The following is a 24,869-nucleotide window of genomic DNA, read 5'->3' on the forward strand; positions in this document are numbered from 1 at the left end:
TCCTTATCATCAGTGCAAAAGATATATCTCTATGCTGGAACATAACACATGGTTGAAATTTGAATATTTTAGACTAACACAAATGGCAATCTCACATGGTTCCACCTGGTATAATGAAAAATGAGGGGACAAGTATAGAATTTAGAGTATTAACATTCTCCTTTCCCCCCATTTTTTTGAGACTCAATCTAGACTAGGGGAGTCATAGCATTATACCTGAGATAATTTTAGTAGCCTCCTATTTGGATTATTCCATTTCTTCCTTCTCTTTCTATGTGAATCTGTCATTTCCACTACTACTATAAAAGCAATTTTATACATCTGTCTCTTTTCTGTTCCAAAGCCTCCAGTGTTTGCCTTTTGTCAATGGAGTAAAATTGAACTTTCAGTATCTAATTGCTCAAAAGTATTTATTGAGGGCCATTTAGTTGACAGACACTCTTTTAGCACATTGAACAAAACAAAATCTGCCTTTGTGAGCTTACATTCTAGGAGAGAAATAGACTAAAAAAGAAAACAGAAAAAATATGCAGTATATTAGATGGTGGTATTGGGGTGAAAATAAAACACAGAAGGGACATAGGGAACCTCGGGACAGGGCGTTGAAAATTTAGAGGAGGTAGCCTCGGATGGCCTCACTGAAGAGCGGGCATTTGGGTAAAGACTAAAGGAAGTGAAAGGGTGAGCCTCAAAGACCCACCTTGGAGAGAGCACCCCAGGACAAAAGCCTCAGATGGGTGCATGCCTGGCAGGTTGTCACAACTGCAAAGAGGCCAGTTAGCTGGTGATGTCTGAGAGCTGATGAGCAGTAGATGAGGTCAGAGGTGTGGGGCTGTCCAGGCCACCTTAAAGAAGCGATGAGAGGATTTTGAGCTATGAGCTACATGAGCTGGCTTGCTTGCAACTATGCTATTCATAGTCTGAAGGGGGCAAAGGCAGAACAAGGACACCTTGCAATGATCCAGACAAGAGACTATGATGGTTTGGACCTGGGTGGTGACAGTGGAGACAGGAAGAAATTGTCATATTCTTGATATATTTTTAAGATAACTGACAGGAAATGTTAAAATATGAGATGTGTTGTGAGAGAAAGAGAAGAATTGACGATAACTGTTATTTAAAGGCCTTCCTGACACAGCTTTGACCTTCCTTTCCTATTTCATCTCCTGCTATTGGCTAAAGGGTAGTGGAAAAGTCCCTAGACTTAATTAAGCATGGAAGGCCTGAATTCAAACTGTAGCGCTGTCACTTTTTAGGATTAGGATCTGATATAAATCACATAAGCTAGCTCTGTTTCTTTACCTATAGATGAGGATATTAATAGTTACTTACAGGGCTCTTATGAGGTCCAATCATATTGTAAAGTGATAATAAAGCATAATATAGTTTATGAATCCAGTACTCCAGCAAACTAGTCTATTAATTATCAGGCCTACATTAAGTATTTCTCAATCTTCCTGCCTCTCTGCCTTTGTGTTATGCTGCAGTAGCTCATCTGTGAAACACTCCCATCCTCTAAGGACCCCATCACATCACAGGTCGTTCTCCCTGCAGTAAAATCCCTCTCACTACCCCTCTTTCTAACTCAACACTTTGCTTTCCCAAAATGTTGGCATATTGAGTAAGTTTAACATTCAAAATTAAATCTCAAACACTTTAAATGCTTAATATGAGAGACAAACATTGTTTGGGTGTCTATTAATTCACAAATTATATTTTAATCCCTTTAAAAGCATACAATGGTTGCATTTTGTGCTTCTGAATTGTAAACTCTATATAGTATGATATGAAAAATAAATAAAAGCAGAATCGTGAATTTTATATGGGGTAATATAAAAAATAGAAAAATCTCTATGAGCAAAATAATATCTACATAGAAATGTTTGTTCTAATTAGGAACTTAGTCTTTAGGATTTGATTTTTAAAATTATGCAAGTTTTTAAAGAATGCCTTTATTGCATAAGGAAGTTGCCTATAGTAAAAAAAGATACTCATAGTACTGAAGAGATAAAAAAATGTTAGGGGAAAACTTGAAAAGAAATTCAGTTTATTCTTACGGAATATTCAAAATCTACAGAGATGATTTCTAGAAAAAAGCAAAGTCTATAGCAAGAAAGAAAAATGGTGTCTCAAACCTGTCATAATTTAATATATTGCTTTGAGATGAAGAAGGTAACTGCAACGAGTGTATCATCAGGAGTCCATTGACACCTGAAATCCAAATAGAAAAATATGTGTTTCTTCAAGAGATCAAAAAAAGACCTAAGAGTTTCTTTCTTCTGAAAGAAAAGCAAAATGACCACCAGTAGAACAGATGTTGGTCACGCTCAAATCCTCCTCCTCCTTATCCCTATGTTTCATCAGCCACCAAATTAATTCATTCCACCCTTTAATCAAGACTCTATGCCCATTTGGATTAGTTAAATATGGTCTCCTAACTGGCTTTTCTAGTTCTTGTGTTAAAGTCAGCCACTGTATTGTTCACAATCAGCTAAATGATCACTCTAAAACACATTCAGTCTTGTCACTCTCTTCTTAAAGTCTTTACCGGGTAAAGAACAAAATGATGTGGCCGGGTAGAGAAGGCCCTGTGGTATGCCCCATTCCTGGTCATCTCTGCAGCCTTTAAAGCTCTTTTCATAGACCACACCAATTCTCCACATACCCTCCTTGTTTGTCAAACACACAAGATTAACTGCAGTGTTTCAGGTTCCTGAATGTGTCCTGCTATGCCTCTTCTTATTTCTAAACTTTTTAACACCCTGATTCCTCTCTACAAATTTCCCATTCATTCATTCATTCATTCATTCAAACAACTCTATTTAACATCTACTGAGCACCCACTGGTTTAAGTTCTGAGCACAGAAATAGAACCTACCTTCATGGAACAGTGTGGTGGCTGCAAGACACTAATAACATCATCATTCAAATGTATTTAGAAACTGTGGTCAAATCTAAGAAAGAAATTTGCAGAAAGCTGTAAGAGCTTACCTGACAGAGAAGTGATATAGTCAGAAGGTAAGTCATGTCTGAGATAAAATCTGAAAGAAAAAGCACAAGGGAAACAGTCTTTTAAAGGGAGCAGTATCACGTGCAAAGGCACTGAGGTGGAGCTACATGGTACCTTCTAGAACATCTGAGAAGGCCATTTTTGCTGGATGTTAGGAAGGTGAGTAGGATGGTATAGAAAATGAGTCTGGAAAGAGGTAGGGGACAAGTGTGACCATGTTTGAGTATGTATCATAAAATAGTAAGAAAACACTGAAGCCTTCATGCAAGGAAGGGCCACAGAGTTTCTGTCTAAAAACATCAAGTTAGTTCTTATGTGAACAAGTGAATATATGACTTAATGGGCTCATCTATTCTTTGTACTGAAATAAAATTCTCCAGTGGCCCAGTTCTAGAAAAGCCCAAGAGAAATAAGTAAAAATAGCATTAGGGCATCCCTGAGAGGCGCCGTTCAGGGGCCTTGAACCTGTGGCAAATAGTTGAAATTACTTGCTATATGCCTGTAGTAATAAGGGTTAGATTGCATGGCAACTTACAGGAAAGTTGCAAGATTTAAAGTATCAAATTCCCCTAGATGATGCCAGGTGAATTGCATATGGGCACTACAATGTAGGAATCAGGTGACAATAAGTGTTATTGTCAGAAAATGTAAAAGGCCTTAGGACCCAGAAGGACCACCTTTGAAGATGGACTTTCTATTTTTACTCTTGGTTATTTGTAGAAAATAGAACACTAAAGACATTCCATCTTATCTTAGGTTTAAATGTATGGCTTCAAGCAGTATAAGTTGGAAGACCTTTGTTCACTTTCACGGTGCCGTTCTTGAACTATGGCATAAAGAAATGCTAGGGTCGCCACTGCAGATAATTGTAACCAAGCTGCAATGTCAGTCACTCTGTCTGCGTGCTGAGACCTCTGGGTCCGGGCTGCAGCCTTGGACATGTTTCAGGGCCCAAGTGCTTTAGAAACAAACTAAAAGGTTACCAGAGCTGCTCTGCAGCTCCAGGACGGTGGCATTCAGGGCCCTGAGGATTGCAGACTCCTTCCTATTCCTCTCTGTGACTGAGGCTATGCACAACATGAAATAAACTTCCAGACACACACACCTTTCTTTTCAAATGCTGGTAATTGTGCCAGACCAGAGAAATCAATGGTGTGGTAATGGGGACCCACATAGCAATTTACAAGATTAATGAGAGAGGCTTTGATTTGAGGAAGTACACGCTGTTGCTACCTCCCTTTGTTACTTCTTTTTAAGCTTTGCAACTCCTCATGGGACTTACCCAGTTCTCTCATTCCCAAACCATCGCCCATGACCTAGATGTTGCTCTATCCCATATTCATGACAATAGCATACCCCTCATCTCATTATTATATTACCCTGATGGTTTTTCTTGATAATTTCTACCTTCTCACTTCTCATTTTCTCCTCAATCTCTCACTCTCATGAAATATGACTGAAATACCTCGCATTCCATTGACGCTGCTCCTATTGAGTGCACCAATGACCTAATTAAAAAGCCTTATGAACACTTCTCTGTTATTAGTTAAATGAAATTTCTTTCTATCAGATGGTTAACTTCCTACTTTTTAAAATTAACCCTGACATAAATTTCTCCTGATTCTCTTCCTGCCCCTCTGTGTACAGATAGTTGAATCAAATAACTTGCAAAAGAGAACATCAAACACACAAGCTCAGCTTGTGTTGCTAGCAGCCACATCTCTGGATAGTATTACTCATCCAAAATAGGTCATTATCCATAGATGATATAAACATGTTGATGTGTAAGGCTGCAGTCACTCAAGATTGCTTATATCACTCTGATTCTATTTAACATAATTGATAATATAACTGCATGAGATAACATTTAAAAATATTTGTAGGTGTAATTGATAGTTTCTTCAATAACTATGAAAAAGCCCTGAATTACTAGTCTAGTAATGTGATTTGTGCACAGTATGCCCTCACCACTATTATATTCAAATTATTTTGGTTTTGATGTTATTCATATAATACTATATAATTTGTATAATAGTTACCTAAGTATCAGTTTTACTAGACAGTTGATTCCTTGTAGGATCAAAATCACGTCTGGACATATCTTAATGAATCTTGGATGTAGTAAGTTTTCAATAAATTAGATTGATTAAAATGTTAGACAGCTTTTCTTTTTTAAGAAGAAGACTTGAAAGTCCTTTACAGTAGTGAATTTCCCATTAGTGTAATGATATTCACCTAAAACTACAATATTCCTTTTCTGGCCAGCAATATTGCATAACAGATTGTCTAGTAACTAGAAGAATACAAATCATAGTCAGATGTAGAATTAGTACAACTTGACTTGTGATTTTCCAGTTTATATAACAGGTAGGTTACATAATCATAGATTCAATAGCAGTATTTGCTTCAATTTACAATGTATTCCCAACTATCTTAGCAAATAAATAAGACACATATCTACGCAGCAATGAAAAATAAAACATTAAAATCAAACACAGCTTACTAAAGATTTCAAGTTTTCAACCAGGCTCTGAAACTATAATTATTGGTCTTTTGCACTATATTGAAAAGATGCACTATATTGAAAAGATGCCATTTATTTTTGATTAAAATTAATGGTTCTTTTTAGACAGCCAACTTTCTTTGCCATTTAACAAAGATTGTATCCTAGGGTTTTGTATTATTTCAGGTCTAGTGTTATTTAAAAGTCTGAAAAATCAGATAACAAAATGTTGAATTTATTTTTGTTTTATTCGTGTAAAAGTCCTGTAGGCAGGAAAATAACAACCTGGATGCCTAATACTGACATAAAGCCTGATAATCACATGATGCAAAAAAAAAAAAAAAGAAGAAGAAGAAGCACTAACTAAAAAACTACCAAGCTGTGGATTGATTCCAGGGAGCAGGAAGACTCCTTTGACATGTGTGGCCAATGTTTATCATTTTTACAACATGCAAAAATTATCAAACTAACAAAAAGTCTTTAAATAATTTTGGTATGACACAATAAGTAAAGAGAGAAAAAAATAGTAAGATGTCAATTAGTATTGTACAAAAAACACATCTTCATAGGTCATCAAAAATGAATAAAAGGGACATTGCCTCACTTATTATCAGGGAAGAAGTCCCAGTAACAGAATAAATGAGGCATGAGCATGTACATTAAGATAGGACTCTGATCATCATGTTACCTGTGCGTCCAATAGGAAACAAGGGAGAGAGTACTGGGTTTGGGGAGAGGAGGTGGGGACAATCTAGGTAAGATTTGAAAAAATAATTACAGGCATACAGCACAAAAGGAAAGACTAAATGGAGCAAGATATAGTAATTAACATGTCCTCTTTGGGGAATTTTTTTTTTTCATTTAGATAAAAATGAATCCTGACTGCCACAATATTTCATTTGGCAGGATATCAGGTAATTTATATTTCAAATATGATCTCATCATCAGTTCCATCTGTTGATACTAAGTGAACATTCATAATGCTTGAAACTCTGACGGGTAGAACACATACCTAAAAATCAAAATCTTTGAATCTGAGACACACATACCAATGAAAACTGATAAGTATGCTCTTATCTTGCATAGGTTGTATACTCATTTTAAGTCTTCCCATTTCATCTACCAGCTCTCCATTCTAACTCCAGGGGCCAGAGCAGGGAGAAACAATAGGAAGATGCCAGAGAATGAGCTCAAATAAGTGTTAAACCTTTTTTTGCTAATCTCCCGAGGATATATTTAGAGAGAGTGGAAGGGAGGGTGGAGGAGAGACAGATGAAAGAAACCTCAGTGTGAAAGAGACATACAGATTGGTTGCTTCCTGCACATGCACTGGCTCGGGTATTGAACCCAAAACTCTGGTAGGTGCCCTTGACCAGGAATTGAACCCACGACCCTTCAGTGCAGGGGCTGAGACTCTAACCATTGGGCAACCGACCAGGGCACCTTCTTAAAGAGGACTAGCATATTTTTTTATGCTAAGCCACAGGGAGGGAAATAATACGTTAAGGGGCTCTGATCCTAACCAATCCTTGTTTAAGGGCTATTCATAGATCCAAAGTATCTTTCCCTTTCTCTCACATTTCATTTCATAACTGAAAGCTGTAAAAAGCGAAAGGTCATGTTGGCATGAGGAAGTCCTCTAAGTGCTGGATTCATAAATTTGCCACTTTATCCTTAACCCAGATACTAAGATCCGTGACTTCCCTTCTACATGCAGAAAATCTGGACCAAGTACAGGGTAGAGGCTATCCAGTCCTCTCTGGAAGCCTGTCTCCAGCTAGTAAATACCCCTCTTCCCTCAGCCATCTTGAATGTACTTCTCAACCTCCAAGGCCCAACTCAAGTTGTTTCTATTTCATGGTATTTTTCCTTGTCCCATCCAGACAGATTTAACCAAACTCTCCCTTGGGCCAAACTTTTATCCTGAGGGCTATTATCATTATGGTTTTTAAACTAATTTACATTTGTGAATTTGAATGCCTATCTCCTCTACTAGACTATGAATTTGAGTACACAGTGAAGTCTCTTGTAATGGGTCATTCAATCCATCCCCATTCAACATTATTCCCACGCTACAAGAGAGCTAAATAATGCCTTCCCTATGTAATAAAAGCCTAGGTGGTGTCACGTGCAACATCATCCCAAGATGGCCACCCTCACGTCATCTGCCACAAGATGGCCTGCAGGGGAGGGCACTTGGGGGTGACCAGTCCTGCAGGAGAGGACTATTGGGGTGATTGGGCCAGCAGGGGAGGGCAGTTGGGGGAGATCAGGCCTGCAGGGGAGCAGTTAGGCATCAATCAGGCCAGCAGGAGAGCAGTTAGGGGGCGATCAGGCAGGCAGGCAAACATGTAAGGGGTTAGGAGCCAGCAGTCCCGGATTGTGAGAGGGATGTCTGACTGCCAGTTTAGGCAGAGATCCGGCCTAAACTGGCAGTCGGACATCCCCCAAGGGGTCCCAGATCGGAGAGGGTGCAGGCTGGGCTGAGGGACACCCCCTCTTCCCCCATGCACAAATTTTGTACACCGGGCCTCTAGTTTACAATAATGGGTCCTCCATAAATATTTTTGCATTGTCATAACCAAAAACGCAGGTTTGGCTGCCTGCCACACGGAAAGCCAAACTCATCAAACAGGTGCTGGTCCAAAAAGAAAGATGTTTATTCATGCGTAGCAACCTGGAGAACAGTGGACTTTCACCTCAAAGATCATTCCCCCTTCCTGTTCAAGCCCACTGTTCTTATAGAGATAAGGAGGGAGGGATTTTATCTACTTAATTATCTTGCTAGCTTTCCTGTGCTGGGACCCTGTCCATTCATCTTCCTATCTGTTTGCACACTTGGTGTAAGAACCTACCCCTGTGGCCATTAGGCCAATGGGGGAGATTCCCAGACACTTCATCTTACTGTTGATTGTAACATTGTTCCTTTAACATCTTCTCTTGTGTAGTTGAACCAAAAAATGTTGTTGCTACCTTGTTCAAAGGGAGAGTCAAAACATATGTTCAAAATTAATTCTATCTATTGTGTAAAATTACCAAAAAGCATCTATGAAATTATTATTGATTACAGGTGGTACTGTATTTGGTTTTTGGTTTATCTTATTAAAAATGTGTCTAGAGCAATGTAATATTCTTCAGTAGAGAAACTTTGAGAGCTTATTCAAAGAAGGATGTTGCTACTTCCTGTTTTATTCAAGAACTATTTTAAAGGATCTTATTGTCCCAGGCCAAAAAAATGATTTGAAAATAACCATTTTAATTTTTAAATTTATAAGCATCCACTGTATATTTTGGAACATAATAATGTAGGTATAGAATCAGTGACTGCCTACATAATTAAAGGGAAGTAAAGGATGCTCTTAGTAACCACCTGTATTTTTTCCCCACTAGGATATTCAATACTTCAAGCTATTATGGAAAAAGCAGGACAAAATGGTTGGCATGTCAGCGCTATATGTGTGGAAAATTTTAATGATGTCAGCTATAGACAACTTCTAGAAGAACTGGATAGAAGACAAGAGAAGAAATTTGTCATAGACTGTGAGATAGAGAGGCTTCAAAACATATTAGAACAGGTAAGTCCTGGATTTTATACTATTATTAACCTAGTTCTTGTACTAAAAAAGCTGACCTTTGGTTTACTTGTCCCCATCAATATCTTCTTCCAACCATTAAGTTTGAAATGTGGAGTTAGGAAGTTTTCATTCTATGGTTTATCTCCAAGATTAAATAATAATCTGCTATTGCAAAGGCCATTTTGGTTTAGATCTCAAAGCAGGAAGGAGCACTATTTCTCAGACATTTTTAAGCTGTACAATAGAAAGAGCCCTTTGTGAACCATCAAGATTTCTTGACCTCCTATTTTCATAAACATCATTTTTTTTCTTCTATATCTATATATTTTTTAAATTTATCTTTATGGTTGAAAGTAATACAGATGTCCCATTTTTCCCCCATTAACCCCTCCACCTTGCACTCTCCCCCCCCCACCACCACCAGCCATTCACCACACTATTATCTGTGGCCATGGGTTATGCGTACCTGCATATAAATTCTTTGGTTAATCTCTCCCCACCCACTCGCCTAATTTTGAAGATTAATGCCATTCCATCTAAAATATTTGAATATTGTAATATTTGTGATGGTGTGCTTTTTCTAACCTTTAGAGGAATAGTTACATGAGAAATAACAACATGAATTAGTAAAGCAATGAAACAAAGCAAAATTAAGTGGCATAGGGTGCACAGCATAATTTCTTCAAGATGTGTTAAGTAAATACATTATCGCCATAAGAAAGGTGGTTTTCAACTCTCCGCATGAGAGAAGAATCCTTGAATAAAGCTTTTGAAATGTAATTTTTGGACCAGATTCTTTGTCTGCCAGAATCAAAGAATGAATCCACAGACAGAAAGTGGTATAGCAAAGGTGGAGTTTATTAAAGAACAAATACAGACTCCCACGGGAGAGGGAAAGGGTCCCACTGAGTTCCTTTTCCTTGTGGCTTATAAAGGCTACAAATCCTGGTGCCTTGATATCCCCTCTGATTGGTCACTATTCCCTTAAACTGGTTACTATAGTAACTCCTGGGCTCAAAGGGGAACCAAAAACCAAATACAGTACTACCCTCCTTCCTTATTGCTTTCCTATTCCCTTTGGGCTTTCTTCTTCTTCTGGATGAAGGGCTTCCTTCCCTTTATTTTGTAAATATAGACCTTTTGCTGTTCCCAGCTCCCTCATTCTATGGAAATGTACCTGTTGCAGCTTTTCAGCTTCCCTATTCTATGGAAATATGCCTTCTGCTGCTCTGAAACCCTGTGCTTGCTTCCTCCATGGTCCCCTTAATTTCTAAAATTTCTAAAATTTCCTAAACCTGTCCTATTTTACCCCTAAAATTCCTGTTTCACTTTCAATAAGTATTTGTTGATTTGATTTGAAGGAAACTATAAAATAGAGCTTTGTCATTGTGTTAAATGATAGGAAAATATTGCCAAATAATGGATAACATTTGTGTTCCCCCTAACCTGCATATCATGATGAAGCTTCGAAAGGCCTTATTTGACCAAAATTGCAGTGAATGAGTGCCATCTAGTGGTCTCAGAAATGTTTGCCTATATTCATCTACAATAAGGAGTTGGCTAGACAATATTGCAGCATGATTTTTTTTTTATTAGTTTGCTATATATACTTTATCTACATAATTACATGATTTGATTTGTGGTAGTAAATTTACCAACTAAAAGGTTTATTTCTAATAATAACTTAAATATGCAGCTATTCAAAACCAGCATGTGTTTCGGAGATTCCTCATTATAAGAGGGCATTAAACCAACTGCCTTATATTTCCTTCCTCAACTATATTAGAGTTTGTAAAAGTTAAAAATTTTTAAAAATATAGTATTTCTTTTAACGGTCTAGTAAAGCCAGAGCATACTGTAGAGGAAATGACAGTGTATGCACCTTCTGTCATCCTTTATAGAAAAAAAAAAACAAAAAAAAAAAACCTTGATTGAAGAAATATGTTCATATTATATTGGGAAATAATTCATTACAAACCTGTACATTATCCAGGTTTATTCCTAAAAGAGCCCAAAATTATTAAGGTTGTCACTATTCAGGGTATATGAAATTTTTACTGTATATTTATGGAAACCAAGGAAAAACATTCTTTCTTACTTCAGCTCAAAGTTTCATACTTCCTCTCTCCCACTCCCGTCCAGATTGAGGGTTTGGGTTGTTTGACCTGAACAACTGAGGCTTTGTAAATAGCTCCTCATGAAGCCCAGAGAGCAGTCCATTCTAAGACCTGCTGGTTGCCAAGTTCCTGTCCGAGCTTGAGAGACACTCAGAAAGACCCTCCACGTAGCACCTATGCTTCCAAGACTGTGTCTGGAGAAGGCAGCTGAGTGGTTAACGCACACTGACCCATTTCAGAGGCGTAGCTGGTTTCTCAGAAGAAAATCGGCACACTCGAGTGATTTGGATTAACTCTTTGAATAAGTCTTAACTAAGCTCTTGCTAAGGGAACTGGACATCTTAATTTTTCTTGTCATTTCAAAGAAATTATTTCTTTTCTTTTTCCTAGCCTCATTGAGATATGAATTATGTATAACATTGTGTCAGTTTAAGATGTACAAATGATAATGAAATACCCTAATAATATATTGTGAAATGATTACCACAGTAGGATTAGTTAAAAGCCCATTACTTCACATAATTATCATTTCTTTGGGTGGCTAAGGACATTTACCATCCATTTTCTCAGCAACTTTCAAGGATATAATACAGTGTTGTTAATAGTAGTCACCATGCTGTACATTACAACCCCAGAACTTAGAAACCTTGAATGTCTACATTTTCTATTTCTATTTTTCTTGCTGAATGCTAAAAGGTTTCTGTTTTATCATGATAGCATAGTGATAACGAGGCTAGTAATAGACCTTTGTTCCTTTAAAATGCCTCTTAGGTATAACTCTCATCAATTATAGCAAAGTCTAGGATATTGTGAGAATATAATGTACTCTTAATTGTCATATAAAGTTTCTCTGTAAGAAAAGCTTATTTCTGGTTCTGCAAATGATTTTTACTATATATATATTATATACATATATATGTGTATGTGTGTATATATATGTATATAAATATATATATATATTCACTGTACCACTAAGCAAAATAACTTTTAATGTTTCTAGTTGTACCCCTGACTCATCTAAACACAAGAGCTAATCCAGATATTGTCAGGAATTTGTACATGCATTTCCATAGCTCTGTGGTTCAACACCTTGAATAGATAGAGATAACATAGAAAACAAGTTTAGACAATAAATCAAAGCATTTTTTTAAGTAAAATGCTAAGTAATATTGATCAGAAAAGTATTTTAAAAGAAGTAGCCCTCTCTCAGGAGATGGTGAAATTAATACTATGAAGATAAGGAGATGTGTCAGTAAGTTTCTAGAAAGATGGGCACCCTTCATATCACAGTAGCACACTGTCAATAATTACTTTTTGGACAATTTAATTTGTATCAATTTTAAAAACCATAATGTATATAGCTCACACAATTTCCTCTCAAAATATGTTAATGAACAAAGGTAGTTAGAGAAACATTTCATCTTCCGTATGTTTTCCAAATCATTTTTATGCCATGAACTAATGCATTTTTATAAATGTACTAGAGGCCTGGTGCACAAAAATTCGTACACTCCGGGGGGCGGGGGGGCAGGTCCCTCAGCCTGGCCTTCGCCCTCTTGCAGTCTGGGAGCCCTCAGGGGATGTCCGATTGATGGCACAGAGGGCAGGCCTAAGCCACAGTCTGGCCTCCCTCTGCGGAAGGTGACAGGCGGGCCAATCAAGGGACAGGGCGGTGAGTGACTGGCCCTGCCCCCCATCACCCCGCCACTGGTGGCCTCTCTCTGTAGGAGGTGACCAGGTGGACCAATCAGAAGACTGCGCTGGCCAGCGAGTGGCCAGCCCCACCCCCCCACCCCACCCTCCCGATCGCCCCTCCACCACCGCTAATCGCTGCTGCCCTCTTCATCGCCATCCCCTCCCTCTGCCTGCTGGCATGTGCCTTGGCTGGCCTGGCACCGCCTGCTCGTTGGTCCTGGCCCCCCACCAACTGGTTGTTTCGCTGTTCAGTCAATTTGCATATTATGCTTTTATTATATAGGATTGCTTTTTAAAATAGCAGTTAACTATATTCTCATTCAAACATTTCAAAACATGAGCTTCAAAACAATTATTTGAAATTATAGCTTAAAGTATATTGATTTTTCTACCTTAAGTTACACCATAGGAAAAAAAATGGAAAAATTATATAAATATCCCTCACTGAGTTATTTAAAACAATAGAAACATAACAAAACTATGTTATATTTTTGTCATTTTGTTTGCATCACTCTTCAATAAAACAAATTTCATTTTTGGCTCTCAAAATCTAATGAGCAATTTGGTCCACTCCTCTGCAGAAAAACAACATTGAAAACTTACAACTAAAAATATTTTTTAGTATTTGTTGAACTTTTTATCAATTATTGATAGAAAGAATCTCAAATTTTACTTAAATTAATATAATCAGTTGGACAATGGCATTATTCATTTCACCCCATTTTCTTGCTCTAACAATATGTCATTTTATAGACTAGCTCATAATAGCTAAATTTAACTGGAAGCAAATGAATTGTTTTCATATCAAAATAAATGACTTATAGCTGGAGCCTTTCAAACATTATTTTATGTTTACAGATATCTATTAATTTTTAATCTTGAACCTGACTACTTGAAAAGAGTCCCTCAGTATGCTAATACCTTATCAGTTGAACACTGAAGAAGCAGATTTTGATTTATAAGTTTAATCCAATAGCAAAAAAGCAACAAAAACTTGATCCTTATCTTTCTGGCATCTGGCATCAAACATTACTTGAACAAAATAGCACTTAAAATTAATGGTTGCTCACAGATTTACTCCATCATGAGAAAAACCTAAGGCCCTACAACTAGATTTCTATGTTCCTGTTTGTCAAGGAACTGTTTCTCATGAACATTCAACTCATCCTTTGAAACATGCAGTTGTCACAATGGGCAATGGTCTGGCTTGTACTCTCCTAATTCATTCTTTGATCAATTCACTTGTGGCCTCAAAATTATGATTTTTCAAAAAAAGATAAGTGTTTTCACTTTTTCAGAGATGAATAAGAAATCTTTAATTGTTTATTTTTAAAGTAAGTGAATCACCCTAATCAGTTTGGCTCAGTGGATAGAGCATCAGCCTGTGGACTGAAGGGTTCCAGGTTCAATTCCGGTCAAGGGCATGTACCTTGGTTGCGGGCACATACCCAGTAGGGAGTGTGCAGGAGGAAGCTGGTCGATGTTTCTCTCTCATCGATGTTTCTAACTCTCTATCCCTCTCCCTGCCTCTCTGTAAAAACTCAATAAAATATATTTTTAAAAAAATCAATAAAATATATTTTTTTAATTAAATAAATAAAGGATGTGAATCAGTTAACACATGATTCTTTTTTTTTATAGTAGACTTTTATGTTTTTATTGACTTTAGAGAGCTAGAGATGAAGGGGGCGGGAGAGAAATATCTATGTGAGAGGGAAGCATCCAGCAGCTGCCACCTGCACACCCTTAGTGGGAATGAAGTCCACAACCTGGACATGTGCCCTGACCAGAAATCAAACCGCCAACCTTTTGGTCCATGGGACAATGCTCAACCAACTGAGCCACCCATCCATGGCTCTTCTCCTTTCTTACCTTAAATAAGGAGCACTGGACTGAGGTGATCTTGAAAAGTCTTACTCTCTCTAAAAGTTAATAATGTTATTTGCCATGAAGACTTCCTAATGATTGTGTGTGATCCTGAAGCAATATATAATTTTACCCATAGGGTATTGCACTGAAGAGGAGCAAAAAAAAAAAAAAAAAAAACACCTCAGTCAAGTGGCATTTTATGTATATTCATTCATTCTACAAATATTTAGTGAGTTCTCACTTTGTGTCAGGCACTGTGCTCTGCTAAAGATAAAGTGATGAGCAATACGATACATTTTCTGTCGTACTTAGTAACTCTTATCTAGTTAACTGTGGGTTAAGCAGAGAGCATTTGCTAAAATACTAATAAAATAAATGTATCCTCTCCTTTGGAAGCACAGTGCATAGAAAGTGATCAACAATTTCTTATTGCTGCAGGGATTTTTCTCTGAGTGGCAGTTCTTGTTGGATAGATGATGATATTAAAGGCAGTAGATAGAGAACTGGAGTTATATTGGCCCTGGGACATAGCATAGATGTTTCTAAGGAATGTAACTGAATAAACAAAGCAGATATGAGGTGAAGATGGCAAGAAGTGACCTTAGAGCATGAAATAGCTGTTTATCAAAAGAATGGAGAAAGCCTGACCAGTATGGCTTAGTGGTTGATCGTCGACCTGTGAATCGTGGTTTGATTCCCTGTCAGGGCACATACCCGGGTTTCAGGCTCAATCCTCAGTAGGGGGCATGCAGGAGGCAGCTGATCAATTATTCTCTTTCATCATTGATATTTCTATATCTCTCTCCTTCCCCCTTCTTCTCTCTGAAATAAATTTTTTTTAAAAAAACTTTAGCCCTGACCAGTTTGGCTCAGTGGATAGAGCATCGGCCTGCAGACTGAAAGGTCCCAGGTTCGATTCCGGTCAAGGGTATGTACCTTGGTTGCTGGCACATCCCCAGTAGGAGGTGTGCAGGAGGCAGCTGATAGATGTTTCTCTCTCATCGATGTTTCTAACTCTCTATCCCTCTCCCCTCCTCTCTGTAAAAAAAAAAAATCAATAAAATATATTTTTTTAAAAAAACTTTAAAAAAGAAAAAAGAGGTAAGTGACAAAAAGGAACACCAAGAGAAAAGCTAGCTTCAGTTTAAGTAGTCCTTATAGAAGAGACATGATCATTGGAGATAATAGCTTCAATTATTTGTATCAATTAGAGCAGGATTGAGCAACATACATTCTGATAGTAGGAATGAGCCAACAGCAGGAGATGGGACAACTCTGCACTTGACTCCTTATTTATTCATTCAACATCTATCTATGTACCAGACATCATTCCAGGCACTGCAGGCTGTAACAAGATGAGCAAAACACGGTCCCTATACCGGGAACTCACAAATATAAATAATTACTATGTGTTGGGTTCAGAAACAGAATTAGTACCGAATGTATCAGAAATCCAGAAGATGCAGTGATAAGTATAATCACAACAGTCAGAAATGCAGCCTGGGGGGGGGGGGGGGGGGGGGGTGGGAGGGAGAGATAAAATGGAAAAAGCACTGTATTTTCCCAGGAATGGAAAAAGGGTAGGAGTGTTCTAGATAGAAACTGCAAAGTCCAGGTAGTCTGAGGAAGTCCAGGAGATGAGTTCTGTGGGATAAGAATTGGGTGGAGGGCCAAGGTGAAGCTGTGAAGACTGGAGGTAGCAGGAAGAAGGATTGATTGTATTGCATTCGTTTCGTGCTCTGCCTTTGCTGTTGAAATCTTCTCCCCATCAAAGCAGGGTCTATGTTTATCATTTACCAATATATTCCCAGTGATGAAAGGGGATCAAAAAATAATTGTGGAATAAATGAAAGACTGAATGAGCTTCCCATGAAGACGCAGGCAGGAATTAAGGGAAGAGCACCGAGCAGCACTTGAAGTTTCAGGGGGTAAGCCCTCCATCATCGGTGAAGCTTTCCTATCCAGAATCTCACCCTCCGGAGATGATTGGAAATTCAGGTTTTCTAGAGTTCGTTGTATAGGCTGTAAAAAGCACAGGAGTTTTATTTCCATATATTAAAGCAACAAGGAGTGAGATACAACGGGAACAAACCGGGCACTCAGATAAATAAATTACTACAGCAAAGAAATCATCTGAGCAATTTCCCGCACTGCAGTGCTGGCAGCGCTTGCTGCAATTGCATCACCATAAAGCAACTTCTGCATAGGAGCTTGGCTAGGGCAGGAGCTGCAACAAAGTAAGGAGAAACTTAAAAGGCAGGAGGTTATGTTTAAAAAGGGGGCTTTTACGTCTTTAATCTTCCTTTTTTAGTTGAACTGATTTAAAGGTGCAAATCCCATGATGCACCGGGTTTGTTGTTTTCACAGAAAACAGAAACACCTTTACAGACTTCGGTCAGGCTGGTGCAAATGGGAATTAGTGGGCGTTATAAAGGCTTCTCTGATTGTCTCTTAGCAACGATTACCATGGTTACAGCTATTCCTTATTTTCTTATAGAGTAAAAATGCTAAAATAAAAGGAAAAGTAAAGAAAGCAAAACATAATTTTTTTAAGAAGAAAAATATGGCCCTAGCTGGTTTGGCTCAGTGGATAGAGCGTCGGCCTGCAGACTGAAGGGACCCGGGTTCGATTCCAGTCAAGGGCATGTACCTTGGTTGCGAGCACAACCCCAGTAGGGAGTGTGCAAGAGGCAGCTGATCGATGTTTTTCTCTCATCGATGTTTCTAACTCTCTATCCCTCTCCCTTCCTCTTTGTAAAAAAATCAATAAAACATATTTTTTTTAAAAAGAAGAAAAATATGGTTGTTGAATGCAAGTACTTTTATCTTAGAATTGTGAATTATAGGATTTAATTGTGTTCAACTAAATTTGTTTTAGTCGATGCTGCAAGAACACTTATTAGAATAGTTGTCATTTTGTTGTTGACTCGAACATTCAAAAGCTCAGCTTCTTTTAAAAAGATAAAGGAAAATCTGCTTGATAATTTTAGATATATAAAATAAATTAGTTTTTCTAGCCTTAAATAAAAATCAGCTGCACATACTTATGTACCATGGTTTAGGGATAGGTGAATAATAGTCCTCGTTAAATAGAAATAAAGGGGATAACTTCATAATTTATTTCAGTCGAATTTTGCAGCTGCTTTTTAAAAGTTTAAAAGGCAGTGAGATTAACAAAATGGAAGCCAAACATCCAACAGTGCCTTTGAGTATATTTTCTGAGTCTTGTAAGCATTATAAATATAACTACACCTTATAAATTCTAGGGAATTTATATTAAACAGTTTAGTAATTGAGTTTACTACCTGTTAGTAAATGAAGTGATGCATTAGAGAGATAATGGAACAAATTCATTCCTAATCCTCTCCTTGAGATTAACCACATCAATGTGCAGGACTTCTCTGCCAATTGTCTAGATTTTCTCTGAGTTTAAGATCAGATAGAAGGAAATTAAAGCGGTGTCATTTTTACAAAAAAAAAAAGGGGGGGGGATAAGTTTTACATAGTTTGTACATAAGAAGTTTACTTTCTATTTGAAGAGTCATATTTAACACATGATTATTATAGTCTTCCAAAGTCCAGGCTGAAATTGTCTCTGTACTTGCCCTTTGTCCTTCCTTTAAGACAACAGAGCATATATTGGAAATACATATTGGGATATATATATATGTATATATATATGTATATATGTATATATGTATATATGTAAATATATATATGAATTTTATTTTTACAATTAGCTTTGTGCTGATTTTTTCTGATTGTTATCATATAAACTTTAAAGTCAAATATTCTAGTATAATAGAATGATATAATAATGCAAAAATTTTGCAAGTAACACGAGAAACAAATTCTCTTGTCTCTGCCCACCCCACCATTCATTTTCCTTTCTTACAAGTATACACAACACTTACCCATTTGCTCATTTATTCAACAAACGTTTATTCACTATCTACTAATTTTCAAGCACCATATATAAAGTTACATTGATTTCAGTGTATCCCTTGAAGGAATTTCAATTGTAAAGGAAAACAGAGGAACACAAACAAATAATACAGCACCATGTGGTGAGGTGTACTAAAGGTGAAAGCAAATTATCGAAAGATGAGTCAGCATTCCCAGGAAGAAAAGCTGGGAGAGCGCCCTCAAGGCGTGTTCAGAGAAGCGCTCTGGGAGGAAGCCTCGTGTGCAGGGCTGGAACCTCCAGCGCTGGGGGAGGAGAAGGCAGATGGCAGACAGATTATGAAGGGCTCCTAGGCTTTACCTGGGAGTTTTAAATTCATCATAATATTTACATGTCATTGGAGGTTTTACATAGGATGGAATTTGTATTTTAAAAGGATAATTCTGTTGACAACATAGACAATGGACTGGAAGGTGGACATCCCTGTGACTAAATGTACTAAATGAGCATATGTTCTTAATCTTTATACTTTGTATTTATGTGTCATAGATAACAGCATATAACTTTATGTATTTGATGTCTACGCAACAAATATTTATTCAGTGCTTATTATGGACCAGACACTGCTGTAAGCTCAGTAAATTCTCTGCCTCATGGAGCTTGTATTTTAGTGAGGGGGGCCACACAATAAAACAAATTATATATATACTAGAGGCCCAGTGCACAAATTTGTGCACCAGTGGGGTCCCTTGACCTGGCTTATGGGATCAGACTGAAACCAGTTCTCTGACATCCCCTGAGGGGTCCCGAATTGCGAGAGGGCGCAGGCCAGGCTGAGGGACCCAACCGGTGCACAATCGGGGACAGGGAGGGATGCAGGAGGTTGGCCAGCTGGGAAGGGACTCCAGTCCCAATCAGCGGGACCCCAGCAGCAAGCTAACTTACAGGTTGGAGCATCAGTGTACATCGTAGCAACTGGTTGACCAGCTGACTGTCTGCCCCCTGCTGGTCAGTTCACATCATAGCGAGTGGTTTAGCAGCCTTAGCATATCATTAGCATATTATACTTTGACTAGAGGCCAGGGAACAAAAATTTGTGCACTGGAGGGGGGGTCCCTCAGCCCAGCTTGCCCCCTATCACATACTGGGAGCCCTCAGGGGATGTCCTACTCCCTGCTCCCTGCTCCCTGCTCCCCTTGGGGAGAGGGCCTAAGCCTCAGTCTGGCCTCCTTTTCTGGGAGGCAACCGGGCTGTTCAGAGGAAGGCACCAACCCCATCACCCCGCTGCTGCAGCCACTGCCAGTCACTGCAGCCACCAAGGTGTTTTCATCAACACGGATTCCAGTCCCTTTACCGTGAAAAAATGACAACTTTCTTTAGGCATTTTCAAGATGTGTCTTTCATAGGATATGACATTTCTTTATTATATTTTTTATCCTCACCTGAGGATATGTTTCCATTGATTTTTAGAGAATGTGGAAGAGAAAGTGAAAGGCAGAGAGAAACATCAAAGTGAGAGAAACACTTTGATTGGTTGCCTCCTGCATGAGCCCTGACCTGGGCCCAGGCCAGGGAGGAGCCTGCAACCTAGGTACATGCCCTTAGTCAGAATTGAACCCAGACCCAGCAGTGGGCAGGCCGAGGCATTATCCACTGAGCAAAACCAGCTAGGACAGAATATGACATTTCTTAACCCTTCAGCAGTGGACCTTCCTTTTTTTCTCCAGGAGTGTGGTAAAAAACCCTAGATCACCTATTTGGATTCTTATTACCCAAGTTACTAAGAATATTACCAGTGGCATACAGGGAGCTTAACCAATGAGCGGTCAGAAAAGGTGTTTCCTCTGTAGTTCACACCAATTGCTGGCTTGGCCCCTGCCCAGGCCTAATGCCTCTGGCCGAGTCATTAGACCTGGGCAGGGGACCTCCAGATCCCTCAATTGTTGGCTCAGCCCCTGCTCCCCATGATCGCTGGCTCTGCCCCTCTCCCCGCCATCACCAGCTCCCTCCCTGCTCCCCGCAATCGCTGGCTCCACCCCGGCACAGGCCTAATGCCTCTGGCCAAGGCCTTAGGCCTGGGCAGGGGACCCCCAGCTCCCACCTTGGCCGGCTCTTCCCCCCCCACCCCCCTGCTACTCGTGATCTCTGGCACTGCCCCTGCCCAGAGCTAACACCTCTAGCCAAGGAGTAAGGCTAGAGGACTCCCAACTCCCTATGATCCCCGACGCTGCCCCTGCTCATGATCACTGGCTCCGCCCATGCCCTGGCCTAACGCCTCTGGCCAAGACATTAGGCCTGGGAAGTGGACCCCCCAGCCCCCCGCGATCTCCCGCTCAGCCCCTGCCCAGGCCTAATGCCTCTGACCAAGGCATTAGGCCTGGGCAGGGGACCCCCAGCTCCCACCTTGGCCGGCTCTTCCCCCCCCACCCCCCTGCTACTCGTGATCTCTGGCACTGCCCCTGCCCAGAGCTAACACCTCTAGCCAAGGAGTAAGGCTAGAGGACTCCCAACTCCCTATGATCCCCGACGCTGCCCCTGCTCATGATCACTGGCTCCGCCCATGCCCTGGCCTAACGCCTCTGGCCAAGACATTAGGCCTGGGAAGTGGACCCCCCAGCCCCCCGCGATCTCCCGCTCAGCCCCTGCCCAGGCCTAATGCCTCTGACCAAGGCATTAGGCCTGGGCAGGGGACCCCCAGCTGCTCACAATCGCTGACTCCACCCCAGCTCCCTGTGATGGCTGGTTCCACCCCTGCCCAGGCCTAAGGCCTCGGTTAGAGGCCTTAGGCCTGGGCAGGGGACCCTCAACTCTCTATGATCACCAACTCCACCCCTGCTCGCAATAGCTGGCTCTGTCCATGCCGAGGCCTAACCCTCTGACTGAGGTGTTAGGACTGGGCAGGGGACCCCCAGATCCCCACAATCTCCTTCTCTGCCCCTGCCTAGGCCTAATGCCTCTGGCAGAAGCATTAGGCATGGACAGGGGACCCACACCTCCCCGCCATCGCTGACTCCGCCCCTGCTCCCAGTGATGGCTGGCTCCACCCCTGCCCTGGCCTAACGCCTCTGACCAAGGCAGGCGTGGGCAGAGGACCCCCAGCTCCTACCATCACTTCTGCCCCTACCCAGACCTAATACCTCTGGCCAAGGTGTTAGGCCTGGGCAGGGGACCCCCAGCTGCCCATGATCGCTGACTCTGCCCCTGCTCCCCGCGATTGCCGCCTCTGCCCCTGCCCAGGCCTAATGCCTCTGGCCAAGGCATTAGGCTTGGGCAGAGGACCCCCAGCTCCCACCATCACCTCTGCCCCTACCCGGACCTAATACCTCTGGCCAAGATGTTAGGCCTGGGCAGGGGACCCCCAGCTCCCTATGATCGCCGACTCCGCCCCTGCCCAGGCCTAATGCCTCTGGCCAAGGCATTAGGCCTGGGCAGGGGACACCCAGCCCCCCGGGATCTCCCACTCTGCCCCTGCCTAGTCTAATGCCTCTGACCTAGGCGTTAGGCCTGGGCAGGGGACCCCCAGCTCCCATTGCCAGCTCCGCCCCTGCTTCCCGCGATCACTGGCCGGGGCAAGCAAAGGCACCTGGTTCTCTGATCACGGGGCAGGGCAAAGGCCTGCCCTGCCCCCTGGCTCTTGGCTGCCTCCTCGGTTTCCGATCACTGGCAGCGGCAGGCGGCTTCGTCCATCCTTCCCCTTTCGCCTCCCAGCATTGCACCTACGTATGCAAATTAATCGCCATCTTTGTTGGTGGTTAACAGCCATCCTAGTTGGCAGTTAATTTGCATATCGCCCTGATTAGCCAATGGGAAAGGTAGTGAAGTTATGGTTAATTACCATGTTTGTCTATTATTAGATAAGATTGGTTGAACGGCCCACCAGACAACCAGACACTTAGCATATTAGGCTTTTATTCTATAGGATATCCAAGTAGTAATAATGAGAAATTGTTTACTAAGTGCATTTATTAAATGGCTACTTTGCCAAACATCATGATATATCCTTTACTTGGGCATTCATAGTCTCTATTATTTTTATTACGATTTTGTGAAGTTTGATCTGACTGGGGTTTAAAAAAAAAACAACAAAATTTATTTTTATACAGTTAACAGTATTGTCAGTCATTATGAATAATAGTCTTTAAATTTCTACTGTCTTATGTGATAATATGGGCAAAAGACCTATCCAGTGAAGTTGCTATGCAAATATTACATACCAACACCCAATAGGAGAATCCCATTTATTAGGGAGAGGTATATTTTTTTCTGCCTTTTCTCCGTCAGTTATGACCTTTCATTTGTTTGTTTTTTAAAGTGATTTTGGAGTTAATCATTTGAACAAATGTGAAGCGTTTTCTCAGAAAAGCTTTTACTCCTTTATTGAGACAGGATATCTGCTTATATCTATTTCCTCTCTCTGAAGCCACTTCATAGGAAGCTGGCCTCTCATACCAAATTGGCTGAAGTAGGACAGAACACATACATTTAAATGCAAAGAAAACACACTACTGCAATAAAAGAGAAATAACTCTGCATCCAAATGTCTTATATATTTACTTAATCACAATTTCAACTGTTGAATATAACTACAAACAGGCAAATTTAGAAACTCATGACCTAAAAAGTTACTAGCTGAAGTTGCAAAATAGTGAGGTGCTACCACAAAAATTATGGACAGAATTTATCTTAAATATACTTCAGGGTTTAGGTTGTGTCTTTTCTGTGGGTACAAATGATCAACACTGAGGAGAAATAAGAACAGGCCATTAAAACGACTAATGCTTGAAATGTACGTTAAAGCTAAGGAAAGATGTGAGTGAAGATAATGCTATAGGAAGGATGACCTTAACCAACCTTAAAAAACTTCTGTACAGAACTGCACACTCTATCTGGCTCTTGGGAGTTAGTGTACTTTAGTATGTTAAAATCTCTAAAAACTTATATAGCAAAAAACTTCTTAAACCTTATTTAACCCAGTGTTAACTGCAAATGTGATCACAGGACATTTTACAGTCACCTCTTAACAATTTATTTGCTTAGAAATATGCCCCCTCAAATTTTCTGTATAAGCCAAGTTATTTTTCTGTATAAGCCAGCGATGACATACCAAATCAGGAATATCTCAAGAAATGTGATATTCGGATTGATAGAAAGTTAACTCTATGTCCTACCGTTTACAGAGTTCCCATTTTCAAAGAGAACATCATAAAATGTATTTAACACTGAATTATACTATACATAGTTGAACTTTTTTTTTCTTATTTTTTTTAAAATATATTTTATTGATTTTACAGAGAAGAAGGGAGAGGGATAGAGAGTTAGAATCATCGATGAGAGAGAAACATCGATCAGCTGCCTCCTGCACGCCCCCTACTGGAGATGTGCCTGCAACCAAGGTACATGCCCTTGACGGGAATCGAACCTGGGACCCTTCAGTCCGCAGGCCGACACTCTATCCACTGAGCCAAACCAGTCAGGGCCATAGTTGAACTTTTAATTGATCACTTTGAGCTTGTCACGTAAATAAAATTATTTCTTTTATTGAGTTGGATTGGCATTAAATTTAGGATATGTACTTGAACTATCATTTTAAATATAAACCTACTAAAATACAAGCTGTACAAAACTGAATTCAAATCATTTAAGCCTTTATTCTAATTAGCTTTGATATGTATATATAAAGAATTTTCAAACCTAGATGTGGATGGGTTACATTTTACCTCCTAATTCTCCATCTGTGTGCCCCTTACCCATTCTAGTGCAAATTGGAATTAACAGTACCTTGCATATAAGCTGCTATTTGCCTCCCTGTTCAGACAGGATATTATTTGAAGAGAAGGAACTGTATCTTATTTCATTATGAGAAATCTAGTTATTCTCATAAACAAGTTGGGCATCATCAAATACTAATGTTATAAAGAGGTCACTCTCACATAGATCTGTTTTATTCATTTTGCTCTTATGAGAGATAAATTAATATTGGTCAGAAACATGTCTTTTTTATTGCTATGGCCTAAGGAAGGCAACAGGGTACAATATAAAACATAAAAAAAATTGTACTCAAAAGACCTGGGCTAGAGTCCCAGCTTTATCACTTAATGCTTATGTTTATTTAATATGTTTGTTAATGAAAGCAGAGGATTAACCTCTTCACCTATATCACATTAGAATGATTTTTATATTGCTTCTTGCAAAATGT

The 24,869-nt window shown here is 39.8% G+C and overlaps 1 protein-coding gene across 6 annotated transcripts in view; it reads left to right on the plus strand.

Annotated features, from left to right (window-relative positions):
- Nucleotides 1–24,869, plus strand: part of GRIA4 (glutamate ionotropic receptor AMPA type subunit 4) — a 413,129-nt gene that overhangs the window by 275,742 nt on the left and 112,518 nt on the right. For all 6 annotated transcript variants that reach the window (XM_036324437.1, XM_036324439.1, XM_036324438.1 and 3 more), the window contains one exon: nt 8,904–9,088. In XM_036324437.1, the coding sequence (XP_036180330.1) occupies nt 8,904–9,088 (185 nt within the window). The remainder of the gene's footprint in view (nt 1–8,903; nt 9,089–24,869) is intronic.

This window comes from Myotis myotis, unplaced genomic scaffold, assembly GCF_014108235.1.
Source record: "Myotis myotis isolate mMyoMyo1 unplaced genomic scaffold, mMyoMyo1.p scaffold_m19_p_10, whole genome shotgun sequence".
NCBI classification, from domain to species: Eukaryota; Metazoa; Chordata; class Mammalia; order Chiroptera; family Vespertilionidae; genus Myotis; species Myotis myotis.